Source organism: Saccopteryx bilineata, chromosome 4 (assembly GCF_036850765.1).
Source record: "Saccopteryx bilineata isolate mSacBil1 chromosome 4, mSacBil1_pri_phased_curated, whole genome shotgun sequence".
NCBI classification, from domain to species: domain Eukaryota; kingdom Metazoa; phylum Chordata; class Mammalia; order Chiroptera; family Emballonuridae; genus Saccopteryx; species Saccopteryx bilineata.
The window spans coordinates 172,514,040-172,539,619 of NC_089493.1; the positions used below are offsets into that span (position 1 = coordinate 172,514,040).

General features: G+C 41.9%; 1 protein-coding gene across 3 annotated transcripts in view; it reads left to right on the plus strand.

Annotated features, from left to right (window-relative positions):
* The window catches only part of STK32A (serine/threonine kinase 32A), a 105,535-nt gene that overhangs the window by 70,527 nt on the left and 9,428 nt on the right, over positions 1-25,580 (plus strand). For all 3 annotated transcript variants that reach the window (XM_066272902.1, XM_066272903.1, XM_066272901.1), the window contains exons 6-9: positions 3,054-3,091; positions 10,429-10,518; positions 20,687-20,784; positions 24,589-24,705. In XM_066272902.1, the coding sequence (XP_066128999.1) occupies positions 3,054-3,091; positions 10,429-10,518; positions 20,687-20,784; positions 24,589-24,705 (343 nt within the window). The remainder of the gene's footprint in view (positions 1-3,053; positions 3,092-10,428; positions 10,519-20,686; positions 20,785-24,588; positions 24,706-25,580) is intronic.

Here is a 25,580-nt window from a genome sequence, read left to right on the forward strand (position 1 = left end):
CGATAAAGAACGAGAGGAAACTCATTAGCTACCTGCCAGTGATGTGTAGGCTGTAGGAGACCTCTATGTATATTTTAACCAAAGAATTTGTCCAGAATGGTAAATGTACTTTTCCAATACCTATACATTCATAGATAAGCATCGAAGAGGTTCGCATTTAGAATCAAATTGATATCTTTTTATTTGAATCATGCCTGGATGGTATTTCTGAACACAACTGTACATAAGAAGGCCCTAGAAGAGTCTGTTTTCGGACAGATGCCTGAGTTGATCTACAGATAGTCCAAATGCCACAGGACAGAGCTAGGTAGGTCACAGAATCCATGTTTTATAAAGCCTGCCTGGTGACTTTGAACATATCCAGGTTTGGTAACCTCCAAGGGAAATCATATTATAGTTTTAAATGAAACCATATTATAGATCACCTAAGTGAAATTATATTGCAGAGTGTCAAGGGTCTTAAATGAAAGAAACATTTTAGCACAAGTTATTTCACATTTAGGATTATTTGAAAAGATAAGAAAATGGTGCTAAATTTCAGAACTAGAAAAATCTCAACTTGTTCTAGCAGGAATTTATATATATAGCGCACTGAATTTGTTTTAATTTTCTTTCTCCTGATATATGAATAAACAATGTTTTCATTCTGCAGTTGACCCTATAGTGACTTAGAAGAAACCTCATCACATTTTGGAAAAACTATAAACTTAGAATCTAAGCCTACATACTTTGTTATAAGTCCACTTTTCCTTTTATAATTGTCTTCGATTTTCCTCATGTGCTTTCTCTGAATTTAGTAGTAAACACACCTTTTTGGCACCGTTCCTTATGACTCTTTCTCATCCTCTCCATCCCCAAAGGACCTATATCTCAGTTGTCTTTATATTTCTGAAGTCCTTACCAAAATGGATAAATATTTGGTGAACAAACAGATATGAGATTGAAGTTAGAAGTATCACATTAAGCTAAATTGTTACCTCTCTGTTCTCTGTATTCTTCTTGAAGCATCATCTTTAGTTTCTGGGGGAAGTAGTAGGTATAAATTAAAAAGCGATGCTCAGGGATTTATAGAAGCTCATAAAGTGTCAAACCCAAAACAATTCATTTTTCCCAGCAAGCCATCATAAATTCAGAGATCAGTATGCTGATCTTCCACACCCAGGTCTGGCTTCCTTCCTGGCCAGGCTTCTGGCCGGGCTAAGGGCCTCCTTCTCGCTTGGCAAACGGTAACTGATGCTCGCGGGATGCAGGTCTGAAGGAAGTAGTTAGGAGCCTAACCTCAAGTTTTCAACTGTACAGCATTCTGTGGTTCATCATAGTGCTCTGGTAGACACTGTTAAGATCAACCTTAGGTGCACTAAATATTCTCCTGGTATCACTGAGTCATTCATTTACTGCTCACCAGGCACTGTGAGCCTATGTGATGGAGGCTGCCATTAATCTAGAAACCATCCCTGACACCAAGTAGTTCATGGTCCAGTTGAAGAAGAAATAAACATAAATGATAAATGTTAGGATGGAAGAAGCATACTCTGCAGAACACATAGCAGGGGCCATTGACTCAGAACTGGAAAATCAGGAAAGGCTTCCTGCAGGAAGTGGCACCTGATCCGAGAGGGGAGGGGTGAATTTGCCCTGTCTGGGTGCAGTGGTGAGAGGACTCTGGTTCTGGCAAAAAAAAATGGCAGAAGGTGGGCGGATGCAGGGAGCATTTAGGGGACTCCATGTGCTTTCCTGTGGCTGGAGGGAGGACAGGAGCCAGATGAAGAAAAGGGTCTTTAGTCTAAAAGTGAGTTTGAACTTGATAATTCTTAAAATAATGGAATCCATCAAAGGACCTGAGAGAGAGAGAATAGCCATAAAAACATAGTTGGAAAACCCACTACACTTCATTGTTTTTAGTGAATGGTACCCTGTACCAGACAAAAATTTGCCGCAGCTACTGATGATCACTTATGAATCCAAATAATCTTTCAGAGCCTAACAGACTAAATGAGAAGATAGTCCTAGTTCATGAGGCTGCGCAGGCACCTACCTGCATGTGGGGGTCAGGTGGGAGGGTATGCATGGTTCTGTTCGTAGGTCAGCAGCTTTTTATTCATTAATATTGTCCAGAAAAGAGGACCCTGACAATCTCGGTCTGTCAAAGACCAAGGTCACCTTATTCAAGTGACATAAAAGCCACTTGACTAGGCTGAAAATGAAATGTTTCAGAATTTCTTCCCTAATGGCTTCTGTGAATTTAGGTTGAAGGGCTTTAATGGCGCATTAGGGAAGGGCAGCAAAACCTGGGAGTGGAGGATACGGGGCTGTTAGGAACAATGTCACTGTTTTCCAACTGAGGACCACTCACCTTCTATGTTTCAGGAGAATTTTTAAAACTCTATAGGCTATTCCTCTAAGTATTTGTCATGAAACTACTCCCTCGAGCAGAAGAGGCGGGGGTGGGGGGGTGGGTTGTTCCTTTCTGTGGATTTAAAGATCTCACCAAAGCATGCAAGACTGGTCCATATCTTTTAATCAACCACCCTAGGAATAATATTTCTATTGTAAATTAGAGAATTATAGCATTGTCCTGAAGAAATTCTAATATCTGCAAGTTTAAAATAAAATCACCTTGTAGACCTTCTTTTCTTATTTTATACATTACATTCACTCCAGATTTACACAGATGAAAGTGATAATTAGCATTACTACCTTATGGTAACTTAAGGGCCCCATATGATCCTACGAAGCAGTACTTATGTGCTTAGACATCATGTGCTGCAGAAATAAAGAGACTGAGGTTCACAGCCTAGCTCTTCCATTTGCTACCTCTGACCTTGGGCTAAGTTACTTAATTTTTTAAAGCCTCAATTGTCTGATCTAGAAATTGGGAATGTTCGTGCTGATCATCTCATAGCTTCCCTGTGAGAAGTGAATAAGGCTGTGAGTGATAAGGGGCCAGTGGATTGTTTCAGCCCAACTTAGCATTCTTAAGCATTTTCCCCTTTAGTACTGTTTGTTTGTTTTACTATGAGCAACTTTCTCTCTTTTTTTTTTTACTCCCCTAGGGATATCAAGCCTGACAACATTTTGCTTGATGAACATGGTAAGTAACTGATTTGTTTGCAACCAACATGACTTGCATATGGGACAAAAGTTATTATTCCCGGCAAAGGGGCATCCCAGATAGAAAAGATGTCTTGGTTGATTGACTTGAGTTCTATGTACAAACCCCAGTTTAGAAGTGGGAGGGACAAGCTGGGGATGTTTTAGTATTCACAGCAGCAGCGTAGTACACCAATACGCCCTTAAATAACACTGAATGGACATAATGAGAAAGTCATTCTTTTTTCAATTTCCTGCTTATCTTACTAATGTCTTCAAGAAAACCATTACAGTTTGGGGGTGCATGTTTGCTTTAATATCTTTATATCCCTCATCTCCTTTTGTTCAGAAAGATAGAACAAGTCTCAAGCTGAGAGCCTGTGGCAGACAATAGTATCTCCCTAGAAATTAGGAGCACTATTTTATTGGCATTGCGGCTACTTTTATGCTTTTATGCGGCAAATTGGTTTTACATTTGCAGAAGAGATACCCATTTTCTAGGCAAAGGTCTACCAGTCAAAAAGATCATCACTTTAAGGAAAAATATAAAGTAAGATGAAGGTATTTGTGGTACCCAGATAAGAACGTGATTCGGGGACATGGAAAGAACCAGAAAGGTGAATAATGAATGCCTGAAGTCCAAAATGTACTCATTGAAGATGTCCTATAGAACAGTGATCCCCAACCTTTTTTGGGCCACAGACTGGTTTAATGTCATAAAATATTTTCACGGACCTGCCTTTAGGGTGGGACGGATAAATGTATCACATGACCGAGACAAGCGTCAAGAGTGAGTCTTAGACAGATGTAACAGAGGGAATCTGGTCATTTTTAAAAAATAAAACATTGTTCAGACTTAAATATAAATAAAATGGAAATAATGTAAGTTATTTATTCTTTCTCTGCAGACCAGTTCCAAATGGCCCACGGACCGGTACCAGTCCGCGGCCCGGGGGTTGGGGACCACTGCTATAGAACAAGCTTTTGCCAACAATGATTAAATGTGTCTAATCTCTTTTTCATATATATGAATGCACATTTGGATTTACTGGTCTTTCCGAGTAGACCTGTAGGGCCCACAGCCTGCAAGTTATAAATGTTACTATGGCAATAATGTCCTTGTTCTTTTCAGAGAGCCACTAAATGAGTAGTCAATCTGCAAAGCTCTTTAGTCATTTGACTTTAAGAGAGGGAATTTCCAAGTGGGACTAAAACACCAAGTGCCATCCATTGCTCATTATTTATTTACCTAGCTGCATTTTCAACCGGATTTGCCAGACCCCCACCTGGGCTCAGAGGGGCTAAGGAACACTTTCACATATGACCTCTAATTTCAAAGCTTGGGGTCATTATTTATTTACAGACTGTCTAAAATGATTTTTTCCACTTTCTTTCAACGCCTTATTTCTTCCTTCCCTTTCCTGCTTTTGACATTTGGAACGGAGTCTCAGAATTTCAGAAATGTGAGCAATGGTGAGGCTTAGCATGAGGTGACTTTTGTTAACACGCCAGCTCTCCCTGTCTTAATTAAATAGGAAGCGGGGTCCTCTCTTATTCTGGTGCAAATGAACTCTACAGAGCTTCCCGGTTGTGGTGAGGGTCTCAGTCCATAGAGGCCATCTTTGCACAACTTAGAAAAAGATGCTCCCTCTGCCCACCACAGCCTCATGAAATTACATGGCTGGGTAGTCAAGTAGAACCCAGGTTTGGGGTCTGTTCCCACCTGCCTTGGTCGCCACTGTTCACAGTATATTGCACCACCATTCACTGAGACACAAAGGTCCTGTTGACCAAAATCTGTCCAAGATTTACCTTCCATGTCATAGAATAGTGTTTTAACCTTAGAGCTCAAACATGCTTTCATCCTAATTTTACCATGAGGTCGTTCTGTCCTTTCTCCTTCACCTTCTTCTGCCTCCTCATGGTCTTGTCAGTTTGATGGTTGCAGAGTAGGAGAAAGGTCTAGAAATAAATTAATCTGCAAATTCAACCACCCTTCGAGACTACCCTTGTCAAAGATTAGTTGTGTAATATTGTGGTTAAAAGCATGGATTCTGCACCAGATTGCCTGAGTTTAAAACCAAAGAGGGTGGGATACATATATACAGTGGAATCCTACTCGGCCCTAAGGAAAGATGAAATATTGTCATTTGCACCAACATGGATCGATCATGAGAATGTTATGCTAAGCGAAATGAGTCAAATGGAAAAAGTCAAGAACCGTATGATTTTACTCCTATAAGGGATATAAAACTGAAAATGACAAACGAACAAACAAGACAAAGATAAACTCATAGACACAGACAGACAACAGTATGGTGACCACCAGAGGGAAAGGGGGGTAGCAGGGAAAGAAGAGGGTACGGGGGCCAGACACATGGTGACAGAAGGAGCCTTGACTTTGAGTGGTGAACACACAGTGCAATACACAAATGCAATACACAGGTGATGTATTATGGCATTGTACACTTGCAACCTATGTCATTTTATCAGTTTCACCCCAATTAATTTAATAAAAACAATTCACCCCCTCAGTAGCTCTGAGAGTGTCAACCAACAGGTTGCCTAAACTTTCTCTGCTTCCTTAGTTTCTCCAGAGATCAAAAGAATCCTTATTCCTTAGAGCTAATTGTAAAAACAGACTGACGTCTTATTTATAAAGTGCTTGATTCCAATATCTGCCAGAAGAAAATCACTCAACAAAAGTTAAATATTAGTATGATTCTATGAGTTAGTAGGGGCTTTCTTCCCTTACAGAAGGAAACTTAAGACTACTTCATCTTGTTGTGTAATGCTATGTCTCTGTAACAGATAGTCAGTGAACTCTGGGTATTACCTGTCTTTCCAAAAGAATTATTTAGATTCCAGAGGGAATACACCAAAGATTCTGTGTGTCTACTTGTTAGGTCTGGTGTTTAACCCTTTGAGTAGTGAGTTTTTTTCATGCTCACTGATTCCCAGGAGTGAGTCCTTTTTCAAAAAATGAAATTAGTTCCAGTTACAGTTTTATTAACTTGAAATCTTGTTTGTTTGATAGCCAATTTAAGGAAACAAGAAGATCATACATTTGCCTTTTTTTTAATGGTTGCCTTACCCATTTTTAAAATAAATCAATCATCCTCTGGGTGGTCAGGAGGCATGAGGACGTATATGAACGTTCATACTACTCAAAGAGTTAAACAATTTTGCTGAACTCAAATTCTCAAGTCACAACACTGTTAACGGCCCATTCTGTGTTTCTTCAGGTGTGCAGGGAGCTAAAAACCCACTTTCCAGGGCATTTTATTCTTGGTGGGGCTTGGACTTGGTACTTAGGACAGTGAGCAGTCATCCCAGTTGGCCTGGGCCAGTCCCAACTACACCTGTTATCTGGTGTTCTATTAACAAGGACCCCTTTTCTCCCTCAAGTGTCTGGGTTTGGACAATGAATTAATATGGGGATTTTCTGTAGTATATTCCCATCCTGAACTCAACCTGAGAATCACTGGTAAGAGAAACATTGCTTCAGGAAATACTGGATAAGAGAATGGGATGAAAGTAAGCAAAAAAGATTGAGAGCTAGTCTCTAAACATTGTCCTGGGAGCCCTTTCTGGGGAAAATAATTTTTGAGGTTATTTGCTTTCTGTTTATTCAGATTCTGGGGAAAAAAACAACAGCTAAGGATTTCAGGCATTACTCAGGGACCATAATTAATCACTTTTAATCAATCAATTCCTGGTAAACCCCCACCCCCACCCCTGCCCTGAGCTTACCATGTAGAGTTGCTCTTGGGAGAATCAATTGAACCGCAAATCATTGCTGGCCTTTGGGAGGGTCTTCTGGTGTGAGTTCCCACGTTTTATATTTGAAACCATTATTTGCCCTCTCCATCCATATTTACAATATTTTTACAATATTTCCTCCCTGATGGGTACCTCCTACCTGGGTTTTTTAGCACCCGTGAAAGATAATTGCCCGTTTCTGGTCTGTCTCCTACACCCATTCCTCCAAGTGAGCTGTCTATTATGCCACGTTGCTAGTAGATTCCATTCAGCACTATTCAGCAACAGGCAGAATCAGTGATTTACTCCCGCTGATTCATCAGAAAATAAATGGATATTTAAAAGGGCAAAATCCTTTCATAAACCAGAAAATTTTTCCATGGTGTGAATAAACATTTCCTGTACATGAGAATTTTACTTAAAAATGTTTCTTTTTTTAAAAAAATAAATTTTTATTAATGTTAGTGGGATGACATTAATAAATCAGGGTACATATATTCAAAGAAAACATGTCTAGGTTATCTTGTCATTAAATTATGTTGCATACCCCTCGCCCAGAGTCAGATTGTCCTCCGTCAACCTCTAGCTTTTTTTTTTTTTTTTTTAGTTTAGAGCATACCTCTTACTGTTCTCACCAAATACCTCATTCACTAGTTCAGAGCCCAATAAGGCATTAGACGTTGAATGGCACATAATTAGTTTTCCTGACACATATTTTCATATCCTACCAGTGTAAGTACGCCAACCCAGTCTATCTATTCCATAGTGTCTAAACTTCTTGTGCTTTTTATTGGTTATTCAGGAAATAAATGGTTGTTTCCAGACAAACAGTATTGCCATCCTGGGATATCTGACAAAATGACAATTATGGCATCATCTATAATTGATGTTTTTTAATATCATCCCTAGTCACTGGGAACAGAGAAAGGCAAAAACTTAGTCTTGGGGGTAAAGAAGAACTAAGCTTACTATCTTAACAGTTCCTTCCTTGCAGAATCTCAAAATGTGCTTAAAAATTAAATGGGCAGAGTATTAAAATACACACACACACACACACACACACACACACACACACTACCTTCTGTAACTCTGGAGTTCCTGATCACGACAAATAGCAACAATTGAAGCCTGACCAGGCGGTGGCGCAGTGGATAGAGCATCAGACTGGGATGCAGAGGACCCAGGTTCGAGACCCTGAGGTCACCAGCTTGAGCGCAGGCTCATCTGGTTTGAGCAAAGCTCACCAGCTTGGACCCAAGGTCGCTGGCTCAAGCAAGGGGTTGCTCAGTCTGCTGTAGCCCATGGTCAAGGCACATATGAGAAAGCAATCAATGAACAACTAAGGTGTCGCAACGAAAAACTGGTGATTGATGCTTCTCATCTCTCTTTGTTTCTGTCTGTCTGTTCCTATCTATCTCTCTCTCTGCCAAATAATTGAACACTTACCTCCTCCCAAATGCTGGGCTGTCTCTCACAGTCATTATTTTATTTGTTTTTCCCAACAATCTCATGAGAAGACCATTATTATCCCCCAACTTTACAAGGCGATGAGCCTCCTCTTAAAGGTAACACAGCCAGCTAGTGATTGAACCTGGACTTGAAGCCAAATAGTCTGACCCCAGAGAACAGACCCTTCCCCACAGTATCTCCATGCTCACACTCACGCTCACCTACTTCCTATCAAACCTTGTGACTGCTGATCCAGTGCTCTGAGCATGACTCATGGGGAAAAAGAGAGAACGGAAACCTGAGACCGCCTATATACCGTGACAGGGTGAATTATCAGAATCATCCACTGGTACCCGTCAGGCAGGAAAATCCCCACTTTTTGCTAGATGAGTGCCACTTTGGCTTGATTGACATGTCATCACATAAACAAACATAAACACTTTGGGCACAGAACAAAGCCTGGCTATATAGGCAGTGAAAGTTCTCTTTGGCAGCAGGCTGGATGCCATCACAGAGTAGATAGTGAAGCTAGGCAGGGGGTGTGTGGGTTGGGGGACTTGGAGAAGAATCAGATGACATCTCCTCCAATTACAGCTGTGTCTCCTCCAAACCACAGGGCACGGAAACGGAAATGCCAATGCTTTGCAATTGTCTGAAAGCATATGACTTTTGTACCAACAGTTAATACAAAAAGCTTGTCTGAACTTCTGGGACTGCCCCTTTCTTCCTGCCCGCTGTCACTGCAGGGACCCCGATGCACCTGACAGGTGTGCTCCTGCTGAACTCAAGCATTAGACCCTCATAGCGATGCCATGAGTGTTAGAGCAGAGAGAGACCATAGAGATCAACCCACTCCTTGTCTTTAGGAAGGAAAACAGTTCAACACAGGAACGGGATGTAGGTCTGCAATGTGTTAGGGACTGAGTTCAGTTAGCACCCCAGTGTTCCTGGGTCCCAGTCTAGAACTCTGTATACAACCTAGTTATAAATGAAACTTACCTTTCCCCCCTGCTTTCCCTTGGGGAGTTATTTTGTTAGTCCTCACTAGGGGACACCTTGACTTAACACACAGAAACTACTCATGTTATTTCAGGAAAAAACGAGGATAAACAAAAAGACTCTTTCTTGGCAAATAAATAGATATAGTAAGTCCTCAATATCATCCGTAGGTTCTTGGAAATTGTGACTTTAAGCAAAATGACATATAAGGAAACTAGTTTTCCTATAGGCTAATTGATATAAAAAAGAGTTAAGTTCTTACAGCATATTTCTGCTCACAAAAACATCACCAATTTCTAAATAAAGAGCCCAAACACTTTTAATATTAAACATTGAAGTAAATATGAGCTAGACATACATTGAGGAAGGATAAATAAAAATAAGAAAGAGTGAGTTTCCAACCCACCAATTCCAGTTCATGGTTCCGGGCGGCCAGTTCCTGCAGCTCAGGGCACATGGTGGGAATGAACCCCAGTCAGGACAGGACGCCCCTACATTACACGGCCACACATACTCTTCCTCCGGCTGGAACAGTGTAGACAGGCCAAGTCACCTCACGTGCACATCTTTGGGATGCAGGCATAGGGATAAATGCAAACTCCACACAGACAGTGGCACCTGCTGGGAATTGATTTTTTTCCATCAATTTTATAATAAAACACCCTCGAACAAAGCAACATTATTTGTAGACCCGCTGTATCCACATTCATGTCTGCTTTATGGTAACAAAGTTTGTCTCTTTAAAAAATATCCCATAAGATACCCCTGGAAATTTGATATCTTGAACAGCTCTTGGGTCCCTGTGGGTACCCACCATCACCAACTGAAAATGTTGTGGAGAGAAATTGCCTAACTAGAATTGCAAGACCATGATCTCTTACCCACCACAGTCAACGCTCTCTGCGGTTGTACTACAGATTGACAGTCGGATACTCATCTTTGCATTTCATGTTCTGGCTGTTGGCAGGTTTGCTGGTTGAAGAACATATTGGTCTTGGGGACAGAATAACCGTGCTTTTACAGCTAGGTACCAAAGCGTAGAAGAATGTACAGACGAAACTTCCAGTTAGAAGCATGGTTGTGCCACTAATGGACTTAATGCTCTCTGTGGTCCTTCTCTCACTCCAGGGCATGTGCACCTCACAGACTTCAACATCGCCACCGTGCTGCCCCGGGAGACGCGGATCACCACCGTGGCCGGCACCAAGCCTTACATGGGTATGGGTTTCGGGGGCAGCTGTCGTGACTAAGAGCAAGGCTTTGCTTTCCGTTCCTGTAGACACCACTTATGGTGGGTCTGATCTGTGGGGATTTGCTGGTGGAAATGACAGGCCTACCCCCTCTGACTTTGCCTGGGGGCTTCCAATATCCTGGGTCTTAGGTGAGCCTCAGGATTCTCCACATAGGGATCACCCCATCTGATGATGTTGATTCAGGATGGCCATTGATTACACCTTGAAAATACTATTTCATAGAGTTATTTAGGGCATCATCTATCCACTTCCTAACAAAGAATATGGATTCGATGAATGAATGTCTACTCATTGCCTCTGGATGTTTATCCCTGTATCAGGTGCTGGTGGCCCTGGTAGGAAGCCACACAGACAAGGCCACCAGCCCATGGAGCTTACCTCCTAGTGAGAGGAGTTTAAAAATAGAATCAAACAGAGAAGACAGATGCAGAAATAAGTAGGATGCTAATAAGTGACAAGTATGATCATCACCATTATTTACATAATACTGCATTACGTGCAGAGGGCTGTGAGGTTGACAGTGTTCAGTTCTCATTTCAGTTTTTATTTTATCCCAGTACCATGGGTTCTCCTTTGTTAAAGATGAGGACCTTTGTTTTGCCTGAAGCTTTAAAATTTACCGAGAGGGTGTCTAAAGGGTCGGGAATAGTGCCAAAATGGTCAATTCGGTTTCACATTGAATCGTGCTAACAGTCACAAAGTAATAAAAATTCTGCGTTCTGTCACCGGAAGCAGCCGTCTCTCTGCAGATACCATTCCAACATAAGTAGCCCTAACCCCCTGTCCACCCCCGGAAACATAAAAGAAGGTCCATTGCCCTTTGGGGGTGCAAATGGTACACAGGATGAGGGACTTCTACCCTGCTCTCCCTGCTGTTCCTAAGGCAGGTGAGTCAGATCTCAAGAGAATCACCTGCAAAGTCAGTGCATAAACATGAGATGATGAGGTGCCTGGTGTTTCATTCCTGGTTGAGGACTGTTTAGTCACTGTACTTGCTGACCAGTCCCTGTGCTGACAGGGCTGATCTGGCCATGGTATGTTGACGAGTTTGGAGTCAAGTCTTGCTGGGGACCACTGTGGCAGGAGATGGAGACGTGCAGCGGTGTGTGTGCATGTGAGTGTGTGCGGATAGGGATCCAGCTAGAGGATGTGGTCCAGCTGTACAGGGGCTCCTCCAGGGCCCACGGGGTGCAGCCTGGAAGTCACAGTGGCTCCTTGTCAGCATGGCTTACTGGAGACACCAACAGTCCCAATGCAGCCCAATTGTGTCAAGATCTCAGGAGGTGCCCCCCAAGCCCAGAGTGGTATAAAAGCTCTTCAGGCAATTATAACATGCAGTTGGAGTTGAAAACCCCTCCTGAAGACCAAGAGCTTGGTTAGCTATCAGAAATAACTAAAGAGAGGCCCCCCCCTCCGGGGCAGAGGATTTGTGTTAGGACTCGTGTCTCCGCGCTTCTTCCAGGTTCTAAAACAAATGGTACTTTCTTGGAAAAGAGAGAAGGATGGATGTGAGAGCCAGAGCAATCATCCATCTCCACACCAAGGTGGCCGAGTCCAGCCTGGTGGTGTCACGGAGCTTTGAATCAGACCCGAGACTGGGTTTAAAATTCACAGGACTGAGTTGTAGGGTATATAAAGTAAATGTTTTGATAAGCAAAGGGGATTAAATTTATTTGGCAACAGACTGAGCCCCTAGGAAGGGAGCCCATACTCACTCAGCAAAACAGAAAGGCTAGAAGAGACTGCGTAGCTGTGAACAGATGAGAAAAGAATAAAAATGACATGCTCCTACCCTAACGAGCTGTGATGCTTAAAGTGGATGGTGTCACTAGTTAGTTAAACGTGTGCGATTACATTAAGTCAGGGGTGGAATGCATTATACTGGCGACTAGATATGGTCAGAGTAATTCACAGGCAAAATATTTGTATTGAAAGCAAGGGCAAGGACAATGCCACTTTCTTTTACTATTTCATTCTTTTTTTTTTTTTTTTCTGCAAGCAACCGCAGAGAGAAAAGAAAAGAGAACCCTCCACGCAGAGCCACATCCCTTTCTAAGGGAAAGAAATCTATGGCAGAAAATGAGCCCTGTTTTATACAATGTTAGAACAACTGCAAATTTCCTGGCTTCCAATTATCAGTGGGGGAATTAAATCTCTTTTGTCACTGCTAAAATAATGGACCCATATAATTTCCCCTCTTTTCTGCCTAAAACCCATAGCACTTAACGGAAATAAAGGACTGTCCCCGCCTGCTGCTCTGATGGGTTTATTCAGCAGGTTTCCTGGGTTTCCACATTAAGGACTGTTTTCTTGGAGTCAAACCAGAAAATGTGCATCTATCTGGGCCTTCTAGGCCTGGTTTCCATGGTGAGAGGAGGATCAGAACGCCACCTTTGTTCTCTCTTCCCAGTAATTTTAAATAAAAGATCCATATAATTTAACCCTCCTCAAAATCGGCATTTCCAGTCTTTTTACAACATAGAGCTTGGAAATTGGAGGTTGGACAAGGTTCTCTGTGCCCCTCCGTCTTCACACTTATAATTAACAATTACTAATATTTATTGAAAGCCTTCTGTGGAGCAGCCAATGTGTTAAATGTTTTGTATTCATTTACTCATTTATTTATTTTTTTCTCAACAACCCTATACTGCCAGGCTATAATTATCACCATTTTACAATCAGGACAATAAAAAACTAAGTAATTTGCCCAAGATCACATGGCTAGTCATTGAAAATAGCCTAGATCAGTGGTTCTCGACCTGTGGGTCGCGACCCCGGCAGGGGTCGAACAACCAAAACACAGGGGTCGCTTAAAGCCATAGGAAATACATATTTTATTTTAAAATGTATTGTATAATTAATTTGTATTTTCCGATGGCTTTAGGTGACCCCTCTGTTTTGGTCATTCGACCCCCGCCGGGGTCACGACCCACAGGTTGAGAACCGCTGGCCTAGATGGAAAGCAAACTGTCTGACTTGAGAAAATCAAGCTTTTTCCTGAGATTATTTTTTTAATGTTATTTGTGGTTCTTCAATGGATGTAAACCAGTTTAAGTAGGCCAATCTGTTAGAAATGTTTCTTGTTTTATTTTCTAAAAACTGAATATCTGACTATCACTGCTTATCTCTTTATCGAGAAGTTGCCCTTGGCTTTGGTTTTTGGGTGGCAGTCTTTCTAAGAGTATCATAGCTAGAAACCATCTTTCCTTTTTTAAAAAATATTATGTTTCCAATAATTTGGTAAAATCTACTGAACAGACCCTCACCATGTTATAGCACTCCGATGGAGTATTAATTAGCAATTAACCAGGAAGGGAAAAAATCCTGAAATGAAATAAAGAAACCTTGGATTCAGGACTGAATGAAGATTACAGGCTTATGGACCTTATTCCTTTGAGGTGCTGGGCATATTATGAAGCAGTTCCTTTGGCTCTGGAAATGAGAGGACGAGCAGTCTGCCCATTCTGAACCACTCTTCAGTCATAATTTTCTCATTCCGTGCTCCCTCCCAGCGCTCCAACCCTTCCTTCTCCCTCCTCCGAGGTCAGGGCCACTCTAAGCCAGATCACTTACAGCAGTGGTCCCCAACCCCCGGGCCACGGACTGGTACCGGTCCATGGGCCATTTGGTATCGGTCCACAGAGAAAGAATAAATAACTTATATTATTTCTGTTTTATTTATATTTAAGTCTGACGATGTTTTATTTTTTAAATTTGACTAGATTCCCTCTGTTACATTTGTCTAAGACTCACTCTTGATGCTTGTCTCGGTCACGTGATACATTTATCCGTCCCACCCTAAAGGCCAGTCTGTGAAAATATTTTCTGACATTAAACCAGTCTGTGGCCCAAAAAAGGTTGGGGACCACTGACTTACAGTTTAATGAATTAAAACATTCTCCAAAAACACACAAGTTCACTATGGAAAAATGTGTGTCATGCTGATAAGCAAAGGGGACATTAAATGGATCCTTCTACTTCCAGATATTTATGGTTTTCATCCCGACCTTTTGTCTGTGCTCACACACATACATCCTTTCTAAAGTTGGATTGTGCTAAATCTGTGTAACTTAAAATTTTCACTCCGTAATGTAATCACAGTAATAACAGGCATCACCCAGTGAGCATTCATTATGGCCTGAGCACTTTGCTGTTGTTAACATTTATTGTATCATTAAATTCTCAAAGCAATACTGTGGCCCAGGTTTGCCTATTAGTCTGATTTTTACACATTTACAAAAAAAAAAAAAAAAAAATCAGGCCTAGAGAGAGAACCACACAGCAAATGACCTGTGGAGCACAAGGTTAAACCCAAGTCTCAAAACATCTCGCACATGGATGGTGACGGTGGTACAATGAAGGATTCACATTTACTGAGCTCTGCCTATGTGCCCAGCACTGTTCTAAGTACATGCGTTATGCCATTGACACAATAAAATTCTATGAGGCAGGCACTGTTGTTGTTCCTACTTGAGATGTGCAGACTGAGGAGTTAAGCTCTGCCCAGAAAGAGCTGTGGAGATAGCCCTCAGGGTCTGACATCAGAGCCTGACTTAACACTCCGCTGTGGTACCTCCCTGTCTGAGTCCATCCACATGCCTCAGCCAAAGCTGAATCTAGACGATGAATTTCCATGCCCATATATATAACTATTGTTTCTAATGGCCACATGCTACAAAACAGAGGACTGCATTAAAATTTATTTACCCAATTTCTTTATTGAATGTTGTTTCTCACTTTGAAATATAAATTCACAATAAAAATTCTGTTAGCAGAAGTATGTCCATCCTGCAACTTAATTATTTCCTTGTGATAAACTCCTGAAGAATTCCTGGTCAAAGGGTACTTATGTTAATGCATTTCCCTCCTGAAAGTTCCGGTTGGGTTCAGGCTGCACTATCAATATCTGATAAGTACAATAGCACCTCATTATGATACTAAAATCGTATTTCTTTGACTTCTTTTGTAAATTGCCTGTTCATGCTGTTTACCCATTTTTATTAGGGTTTTATACCTATTCTGATGTTTTGTTATGATTATATAAAGAATTCTTGCCCTTTATGTATTAGGAATATTAAATTCTAGTGTATCAGGCCCTGGCCGGTTGGCTCAGCAGTAGAGCGTCGGCCTAGCGTGCGGAGGACCCGGGTTCGATTCCCGGCCAGGGCACACAGGAGAAGCGCCCATTTGCTTCTCCACCCCTCCGCCGTGCTTTCCTCTCTGTCTCTCTCGTCCCCTCCCGCAGCCAAGGCTCCATTGGAGCAAAGATGGCCCGGGCGCTGGGGATGGCTCTGTGGCCTCTGCCCCAGGCGCTAGAGTGGCTCTGGTCGCAACATGGCGACGCCCAGGATGGGCAGAGCATCGCCCCTGGTGGGCGTGCCGGGTGGATCCCGGTCGGGCGCATGCGGGAGTCTGTCTGACTGTCTCTCCCTGTTTCCAGCTTCAGAAAAATGAAAAAAAAAAAAAAAATTCTAGTGTATCATATGTGTTATAAATGTGATTTCCCACTGTTTACTTGCTATTGTTCTTATGACATTTTTGACACAAACTATTTTTCCAACATCATCAAATCATTCATCTTTTTACTTTAGTTTCTACTTTGTATGCTATTTTTAGCAAAACCTTCTTAACCTCCGGATTTTTGATGTGGTTACCTAATATTTTTGTTATTGTTATAGTTTCTTTTTTACTTAATCCAGCTATAGAGTATCTTGATTGAAGATATGAGGCAAGGATCCAACTTTATTTTTTGTTGGATTATTAAATACTTGTTTTAAGATCATTTATTAAATAAGATCTTTTCTATGCTGACTTGAAATAGGGTCATCATATGCCTGACCAGGAAGTAGCACAGTGGATAGAGTGTCAGTCTGGTATGCTGAGGACCCAGGTTTAAAACCACGAGGTCACCAGCTTGAGTGCAGGCTCTTTCAGCTTGAACGTGGCTCATAGACATGAGCCCAAGGTCGCTGGCTTGAGCAAGGGGTCACTCATTCTGCTGTAGCCTCCCCATCAAGGCATGTATGAGAAAGCAATCAATGAACAACTAAAGTGCTTCAACTATGAGTTGATACTTCTCATCTCTCTCCCTTCCTATCTGTCTGTCCCTGTTTATTGTTCTCTCCTTCGTTAAAAAGAAAATACTGTTATCATAAACTAAGTAATTTTATGTACTAGAATCTATATTCTGTGGCTTTCAAATCTTAGTCATTATGGCTTTATAATATAGTTCACTACATAGGGCTCAAGTTCCTTTATGCTTTTTTAGAAAACTATTATTCACACTTCTGTGATAAATGAAATTTAGAATCATTTTTGTATATTCCATTAATTATTTCTATTGCACTAAAGTTGCAGATTACCTTTGGAGCCCTTTCTTTACATCCTGACCAGAATCTACTCTTCAGTTATTTTAAAACCTGAAAACCAAATAATAAAAATCCAAATAGCTAATAAACACATTAAAATAGGGCCAATCTTATCAGTAATCAGAGAAATATTCATTTCACCACAATGAAAGACAATCACAACACACTCACAAGATTGGCAAAAATCAAAAGTTTAGTCAATACCAAGTCTTGATAAGGAGGTTGAGCTAAAGAAGTCTGATACTTCGCTGGTCATGTGTTAATGGTACTATAGTAAACAGTTTGGCATTTCTGGAGTATGTGAAGATATATATAACATGACCATTAGTTCCCCTTATAGGAATGCACTCAAAAGACATGTGGACTTACAGAAATCTCATGTATGCAGGCAGGTTCATGAAAGGGTTGATCTCAATTCTGCCAAATTGAAAGCAATCCAAATAGCCATCGAAGACAGGATAAGTAGGTAAATTACAGTACGTTCATAAAGCACCGAATGTGAGCAGACAGACATGCAGAACAATCTGATAAACCTTCCATGTCAGTTTGAGCAAGGAAGGCAATACACCAAAGAAAACAGAGAGTGGGATTTAACTTATATGTACATATACACACATGCATACACGTTATATATACAGGGGTGGGCAAAAGTAAGTTTACAGGCCCTGGCCGGTTGGCTCAGTGGTAGAGCGTTGGCCTGGCATGCAGGAGCCCTGGGTTCGATTCCTAGCCAGGGCACACAGGAGAAGCACCCATCTGCTTCTCCACCCCTCCCCCTCTCCTTCCTCTCTGTCTCTCTCTTCCCCTTCCACAGCCAAGGCTCCATTGGAGCAAAGTTGGCCCAGGCACTGAGGACGGCTCTGTGGCCTCTGCCTCAGGTGCTAGAATGGCTCTGGTTGCAATAGAGCAATGCCCCAGATGGGCAGAGCATCGCCCCCTGGTGGGTGTGCCAGGTGGATCCCAGTCAGGCGCATGCGGGAGTCTGACTGCCTCCCCATTTCCAACTTCAGGAAAAAAAAAGTTTACAGTTCTAATGTAAATAAATAAATAGTGATACAAGAATAAACTCTTGCATTTTTAGTACTCACAACTGTAAACCTACTTTTGCCCACCCTATACATATGTATGTACACACAGATAACGTATAGGCAAAACTGAAGTATTGTTTAGAAGTGCATATGTAGATAGTAATTCTATGCAGAAAGGGAAAAGAATTACTAGCATCAATTCAAAATGGTAATTACTTCTAGGGTCATGAACACAACAGGAACAATGATGGGATCAAGATTCTAGTTTGTGACCTGGGTAACGGTCCCCTGGCCATTTGCGTGTACCTACTTGTCAAACTGTTCTTTGATGTTGTATCTCCTTTTCTGAATGTAGATTAAAATACTTTAAAAAACCAGACAAAACACCCAATGGCTCTTTGAAGGAATTTGGAGGAAGCTCGGTCCCTCTCCACCGCTCTGGTCCCCGCTCAGGGTCAGGGCATGCTCTTGGAGGCTGTAAGGGCCCCTCTTATCTCTCTGCTCTGGCTTTTCAGCTCTCTGAGGGCTCAAAGAGTTACCCATCTTTTATACGTGATGTATTTTCTCCATGTTCTACCAAAATTCCTCAGTGCCTAGCACACTGGATTTGTTGAATGAATGAACACATTCAAATGTTTTCATGCTGAAAAACAGAGTAGAAAAAGGGGATAAAAAAAAGATGCTGCCCTGGCCGGTTGGCTCAGTGATAGAGCGTCGGCCTGGCGTGCAGAAGTCCAGGGTTCGATTCCTGGCCAGGGCACACAGGAGAAGCGCTCATCTGCTTCTCCACCCCTCCCCCTCTCCTTCCTCTCTGTCTCTTTCTTTCCCTCCCGCAGCGAGGCTCCATTGGAGCAAAGGTGGCCCAGGCGTTGGGGATGGCTCCTTGGCCTCTGCCCCAGGCGCTAGAGTGTCTCTGGTCGCAACATAGCGACACCCCGGAGGGGCAGAGCGTCGCCCCCTGGTGGGCGTGCTGGGTGGATCCCAGTCGGGCGCATGCGGGAGTCTATCTGACTGTCTCTCCCAGTTTCTAGCTTCGGAAAAATATAAAAAAGATGCTCACATAAACTCCAAGGATAACCCAAGATGACCGAATTCACAGCTTTAGTAGTGTGATGTGTGGTGTGATAGGTATTCTCTTAGCACGATGGTCTATTTATCCCTCAGAGTTCTCCACAGCTTCCCTAAGTGGCGTGTCTGTCACCCCGAGGGACTGTGCGAGACAACTTGCTGTGGGATGCCGAGTAGGGACAGTAGAACTATAGCCCATTCCATCCAGCCTGTGGGGTACCATGGGGTCAAGGCCATGATCTCCGAAACTGCCCAGGGACCTGTGACTTACATTGTGCAGAATTATGCGTAATAATGAAAGGATGCATTCTGCATGAAAGGTGGATTCAGCAGGGATTGAATCCTGCACAGTCCGGGCACCGCAGGCTCCCGCCCATAGGGTCAGCCCTGGGCTCTGGGATGTCAGCATTCTACCTCTCGTTGGCTGTTGTCCACAGGGTTTTACTTAGAACTGAGTGTACTGGGAGGGCCAGTCGATGTGTGCAGGACCCAGACCCAATTATCCTCTTTGTCGGGAGCCAGCACTTCATTACCAGAGGATGGGTCAAGTGTGTGTGGCTCCTGGCTAGGTAAAATGCCCATTGTTAACGATGTTTGCCTCTCTATAAAGGTGTCTGATTATTTGAGCACTTTCTAGGTGGCTTGCTCTATTTAATTCCTCACCTCTAGAGAAATTACATTATTCTCATTTGCTGGTGAGGATTCTCAAGCTCAACCAATGAGCCTGTTCAAGGTCCCAGTAAGTGATAAAGGCAAGTTTTGAACTCAGACAGCGCATCTCCAGAGCTAATGGTTGCAACCATTCCATGACTAATTGACTCAGCATTGTTCATTCATCCTATAAATGACTCTTGAAAACACTAAATGGCACACTTAATACTGGGCACTAGGAATGTAGTGGTGAGCAAGTAGATAAAACACCTGCCCTTGCTTTGTGTTTCATTCTCCTTACTCCACCTCCAACCCCCCAACCCCCCAGAAGGTGGGGACCGCCTTGGAAGACTATGAAGAATGTAGAAGGTGCACGTTGTGTCAAAGTACTTAGAGAATGCCCTACTGGGGGGCAGGGGGAGTTGGCCTTAAAGTTGACTATAGCTCTGCCTTCCATTGGAGTCCATTCAAAGGACTGTGTTGCTATAAAACATTATGTCTTTCAGAGTGTCCACTCTCATCCTTCCCTCACCCCCAAAAGCAGGATACAGATGTTGCCCTTGCCTCTTCAAGATGGCTGAGATGGAGAGCCAATTCAGCATACACTGCACCAACTCCTGAGTGGTGTTTGCAACCATAATACAAATTTCAGCCCTTGAGCCCAAACCTTCCAAATCAAGACAACACATAACATCATCTCCACCATCTTGGTTTCAGGGTTAGCCACACATGTAAGGCCTGATGGGATCTCGTTTCTCATTGGTGCATGTTCTAAGAATGAGAAGGATGAATTCACCAAGGCCCGTGCCTGCCTGTTGTGTAGGCTGATGAATGAGGCTCCTGAGAGACTAGACAATTAGACATTTTGCCTGCTGTGAGCAACATAGTGATGGAGGCAAACATCTCTACAAGAGTTTCTGCCTTTTATCCTGGTGTTTCGCCTTTGGGGGACCATGCTGGGAAAAGATTTGTTAATGTCTCAGGGAGTAAAACAGACCTAACTTTCCTGTGTGTTCAGCACCCGAGATGTTCAACTCCAGAAGAGAAGCTGGCTATTCCTTTGCTATCGACTGGTGGTCCCTGGGCGTGACAGCGTACGAGCTCCTGAGAGGCCGGGTACGGTGGCATTGCATTTCTCTTGGTCACTCTTCCAGCAACTTCCATTTTTAGAATGAAAAGGTGGATTATTTGTGTGTGTGTGTGTGTGTTTGCTAAAAATCAAGCAGTTTGTTTGAGAGGTGAAAATCACTATGCTTTGTGATACCGTTAACAACCCTTGGGATGTCTGCATTCATCTATTCTCCTATAAATGACTCATGCATGCAAGCTCACATTAAATTATGCAGATAAAATCCAATGAATAATGTGAAGATTATCAACTCCCAGGTGGGAGGAAATCAATATGCTTCACTAAATATCTTGTATAAATATATTTGTTTAAAGAAACGCATTTTGCAGTCACGGTACAGGACTCTAACTCAGACACACTTCCCAAGGTGAGTGTGAATTATTTATACAACACAATTCATGCCCTGTCTTGTTGGAGTCTTGTCTGTCATTTGGCTCCTGGGTTCTGGGTTTAGTGGCAAATTATAATAGTTCCCTTTTAAAAAGAAATATTTGTTAAACTAAGAAAATGCCTCAGATGGATGTTGCCTATTTGAAGTATTCATATTGTCAGAGGTTGTTTAGAAAGGTGAAAAAGAATTACTATTATATTGATAGATTATAGGTAGAAACATTTAAGTTCTGCTTTATTAGCAAATTTTAATAATACAATCCAGTGGTATCCACTTTAGTGACCACGTTTTACATTAGATCCTCAGATCTTATCTAATAGCTGGAAGTGTGGACCCATTACCAACCTCTTTCTATTTTCTCCACCCCTTCCAGCCCCCAGCAACCTCTTCTCTTGTCTGTTTCTATGAGTTTGACTCTTTTGGTCTTTTTAGATTCCACCTGTTTCACTTAGCACACGGCCTTCAAGGTCCATCCAGGCTGTCGTAAACAGCGGGTACAGGCTGGGGCAAAGGTAGATTTATAGTAGTGAGTATGCATAAGAGTTTATGTTTGTGTTTTTGTTAATCACTGTATTATTTTCCATATGAATGACTGTAAACCTACTTTTGTCCACCCTGTATATCTGCACCACATCTTTATTCGTTCATCTGTTCATGGACACTTTGGTTGTTTCCACATCTTGGCTTTTGTGACTATGCTGCAATGAACATGGGGATCAGCTCATTTTTTAAAGCAGAGATGTGAACTTCCATGAAAACAAATACTGCTGTTCCCAATGCTTTATATAGTCACACACACACACACACACACACACACACACACACCCTTCACACGACTTACCCCCACCCAACAAACACAGTCTTCAGATATCTTAGCTTGGCATTCTCTATCCTTTAAAACCAGATTATTTTTTCATATTTTGCTTCAACTTGCATGACATTGACTCTTGATAAACTGACTTTGGCCTCTTTAGATTCCTCCTCTTGGGAGTCCCCCCCCACCCAACCTCGTGTGCCTTTGCCTATAAAGATATTTCCCAAGGTAAACCCTGGTCTTTAAAAATTCGCTCTCAAATTAGTTTGGGAATTGCTAAATTTAATTTGAATAAAGTTAAGGATGTGTCTTAACTGCAAGGCCTTTCAGAATCTTTATATTCAAATGCATATTGATCCTTTCTAACAAAAGAACCAAAAGAACTGCCCCCATAGACTATTTCAAATTTCTTTGTGGGGAAGACCTTCCTCCAGGTGTTTCTTATTCAAATCCTTCCCATTCTTTCGTGCTCTGGGGCGATGCTCCAACCAACCAAGCTATATGGCCAGGTAAAATCCTTCCCATTCTTGGGCCCCTGACATCACGGCCCCTCTTCGAAGAAACTTCCCCTGATCTCGCTAAAGCGATCTGTATCTCTCCCAGATACATAGGCACTTCTCTTATGGCCCTTCTGAATTTAAAATTATTGAAAAATACAGAAAAGTAGAAAAATAAAAGTAAAATTAACCACATCCACTAAGGCAAAGCATACTCCCAATTAAAAAATTAGACCTTCAGAGAGGGAGGGGAAGGGAGGGGCACAAAGAAAACCAGATAGAAGGTGGCAGAAGACAATTTGACTTTGGGTGAGGGGTATGCAACATAATCAAATGTCAAAATAATCTGGAGATGTTTTCTCTCTACATATGTACCCTGATTTATCAATGTCACTGCATTAAAATTAATAAAAATAAGACTAAAAAACATTACTCAATCATCTGACAATCTCTAGTTCAAATCTGAGGAGTAAATTGATATTTCCACTATATTTAAATGTTTGATTATCAAGATATGCAGAGTCTATTAAATAAAAGTCTCTATTCCTTTGCAAAAAAAAAAAAAAATTAGATCTTCCTTTGATCTTCCATCCCGCCTTTCGGAATTAACAGTGGCCGGACTCCATTCCGAACCTATTCTGCTCTTATAAGGATCTATTTCCACCTACACCTTTATACGTGGTTGTTCTTGTTTTAGGCTTTGCATTAAAAAGTAGTCCGGCCAAGCTTCTTTTCAGGGGGTCGGCTCCTAGCACTTCATGGTTCCGCAACTAACATGCCCTGTGCAGTGTTAACCCTTTCTTCACCTTTAGGGTGATTCATCTTACTGTTTGGTCCCTGTTCACATTTACACGCACCTTTTTTACCCAGTGTCAGTAATCATAAAGATCTCTCTCCCATATGGTGTCTAATATATGTATTAGCTACGCTATGGAGAACTTGACATGTACTGTGCCATTTAGTTTTCCCTCCAGTCTCAGGAGGGGGTTCATTTTACAGGTGAAGGAATTGAAACACAAATCGTGTGACTCTGTTTAGCCCTTGAATTCTTTTGCCTTCGGTGCTCAAACACTTCATTATATTTTACCTTTTAATGCTGATTTACAACAGGGAAATGAATAAACTCTGCCATTCCTTCCAGTGTAGTTCATCCATCCATCATCAGTTACTAAGCATTTCAAAAGGGTGGACGCATGGAACATGTACATATCCATACTAACCGTCTTATTGTTGGTTAATCCAATATGGAAATTTTGTTCATTCGACAAACATGTAATGAGCACCTACTGGGCGCTAGGCCCCATGGGTAAAATGTGAGTATGGTATAATCTCGGGTTTTTAGTAGCTCTCCTTTCACAGAAAAGAGAACACCCCAGCGTTGATTCCTTTACAAAATAGAATTACTATAAGTAAAGGCTGCCCTCTAGTGGACATTTATGAAAACTGTAATAAAGGCAGCGCCCCCCCCCCAAACCAAACCCCAAGTTAAAACTGTAGAAGATCCTTGTTCTCTCAGAAGTAAAAGTACTTTTGTCTCTTCATAAAATTGGTCAAGCCCCACCCATAGAACCAGGAACTCATAACATGCAGGACAGGGTTGAAGTCTTCTGGGTAACTTTGTATTCCGAATGTATTCATTATGATTCAAACAAGTGAAAAGTGGTTTATGGTAAAACTCTGGAAAAGCAAACTAAATAACAATTATTTCAAACTTTAACTTACTCAGCCTGTGACCAATATTTTATGAAAATATGTATATAAGTTGCCTTATAAAACAGTTCTACATTAGACTCTCAGAGGTGGATATATCCTACAAGAAATCTTTTGTTTGACCTAGTAGAATCACCAACTTTCAGAAAGTCTGAGATTTCAAAAGAATCCATGGGTTTTCTAGTTTAAAAACGTAGGCAACCTGGCAACATTGGACCATATATGCATATGCCAACACACCCACAAGCTGGAAGGGGTCAGAAAATAATATGGAGATTTTACTGGTTGAAAACTTAACTCTTGAAACATTTGCGAAGCAATGTGTTTATTCCCTTTCACCTTATAAACATGGAGACTCTTCTTTCCTCTCTCCCTTAAGAGACCGTATCATATTCGCTCCAGTACCTCCAGCAAGGAAATTGCACACCTGTTTGAGATGGCTATTGTGACTTACCCTTCTGCCTGGTCACCGCAAATGGTGTCACTTATTAAAAAGGTAAGCAGGAGGACTGCATGACAAAGGAAATGACAAAGCAGCAGCTTGCTCTCTGGCTGGAGGTTCGAAGACAGTGCTAGAGGCAGTGTGATTGTGTACATTTCTAGAGTGGGCTTTGCGGCTAACATCTTGCAAATCTGTGGCTTCCTTAAGGCAATGTGCATGTCCTCGTGTCCCAAAGCCATCTCAAGCTCAGTGTGCCCAAAATGGGCTTCTTGATCTCTTCGTATTCCCTAGACTATGTCCAGAGTTCCCTGTCTCAGGGGCTGGCCTCTCCACCCATTCACTTATGCAAGCAGACACCAGAAATCATTTATCATCTCCCTATCTAATCCATCACCAAGTTTGTAATTTGACCTTTTAAATATTCTTTGAACCTGTCACTTCTATCTCCATTGCTGTCTTCCCAATTCTACCACTGTTGAGTCTAATAACTGCTGTGTTCCTGTTCATTTTTACACACTCCTTTCTGTCCCATAGTGATCTGTTCAAAGCAAGCTTCATTGTCTTCCCATTGTTCTTAGAATAAAGATAAAAATCATTTATATGATATAAAGGTTCTAACTATCTCTCAAGCCTTCTCATAGACCTCTCTTCCCCTTTCAATTACACATAAACTGCTTTAGTCTTTTTCTGATTTCCCTACCCTCCTCATTCTCACACATCAGTCTCTCACCACAGGCCCTTTGCACATACCAGTCACTCTGCCTAGAACACGAGCCCCTCCCCAACCTTTCCAGCCCCCTCCTTCAGACTATTCAGGGTGATTTACTGATTGGTTCAAGTCCATGAATTGTTTCCTCTAGGTTCATGACAGTTCAGAAACTGAGAGAAACCTTTAGAAAAAAAATGTTAAGCAATTTGATACTCCTGAT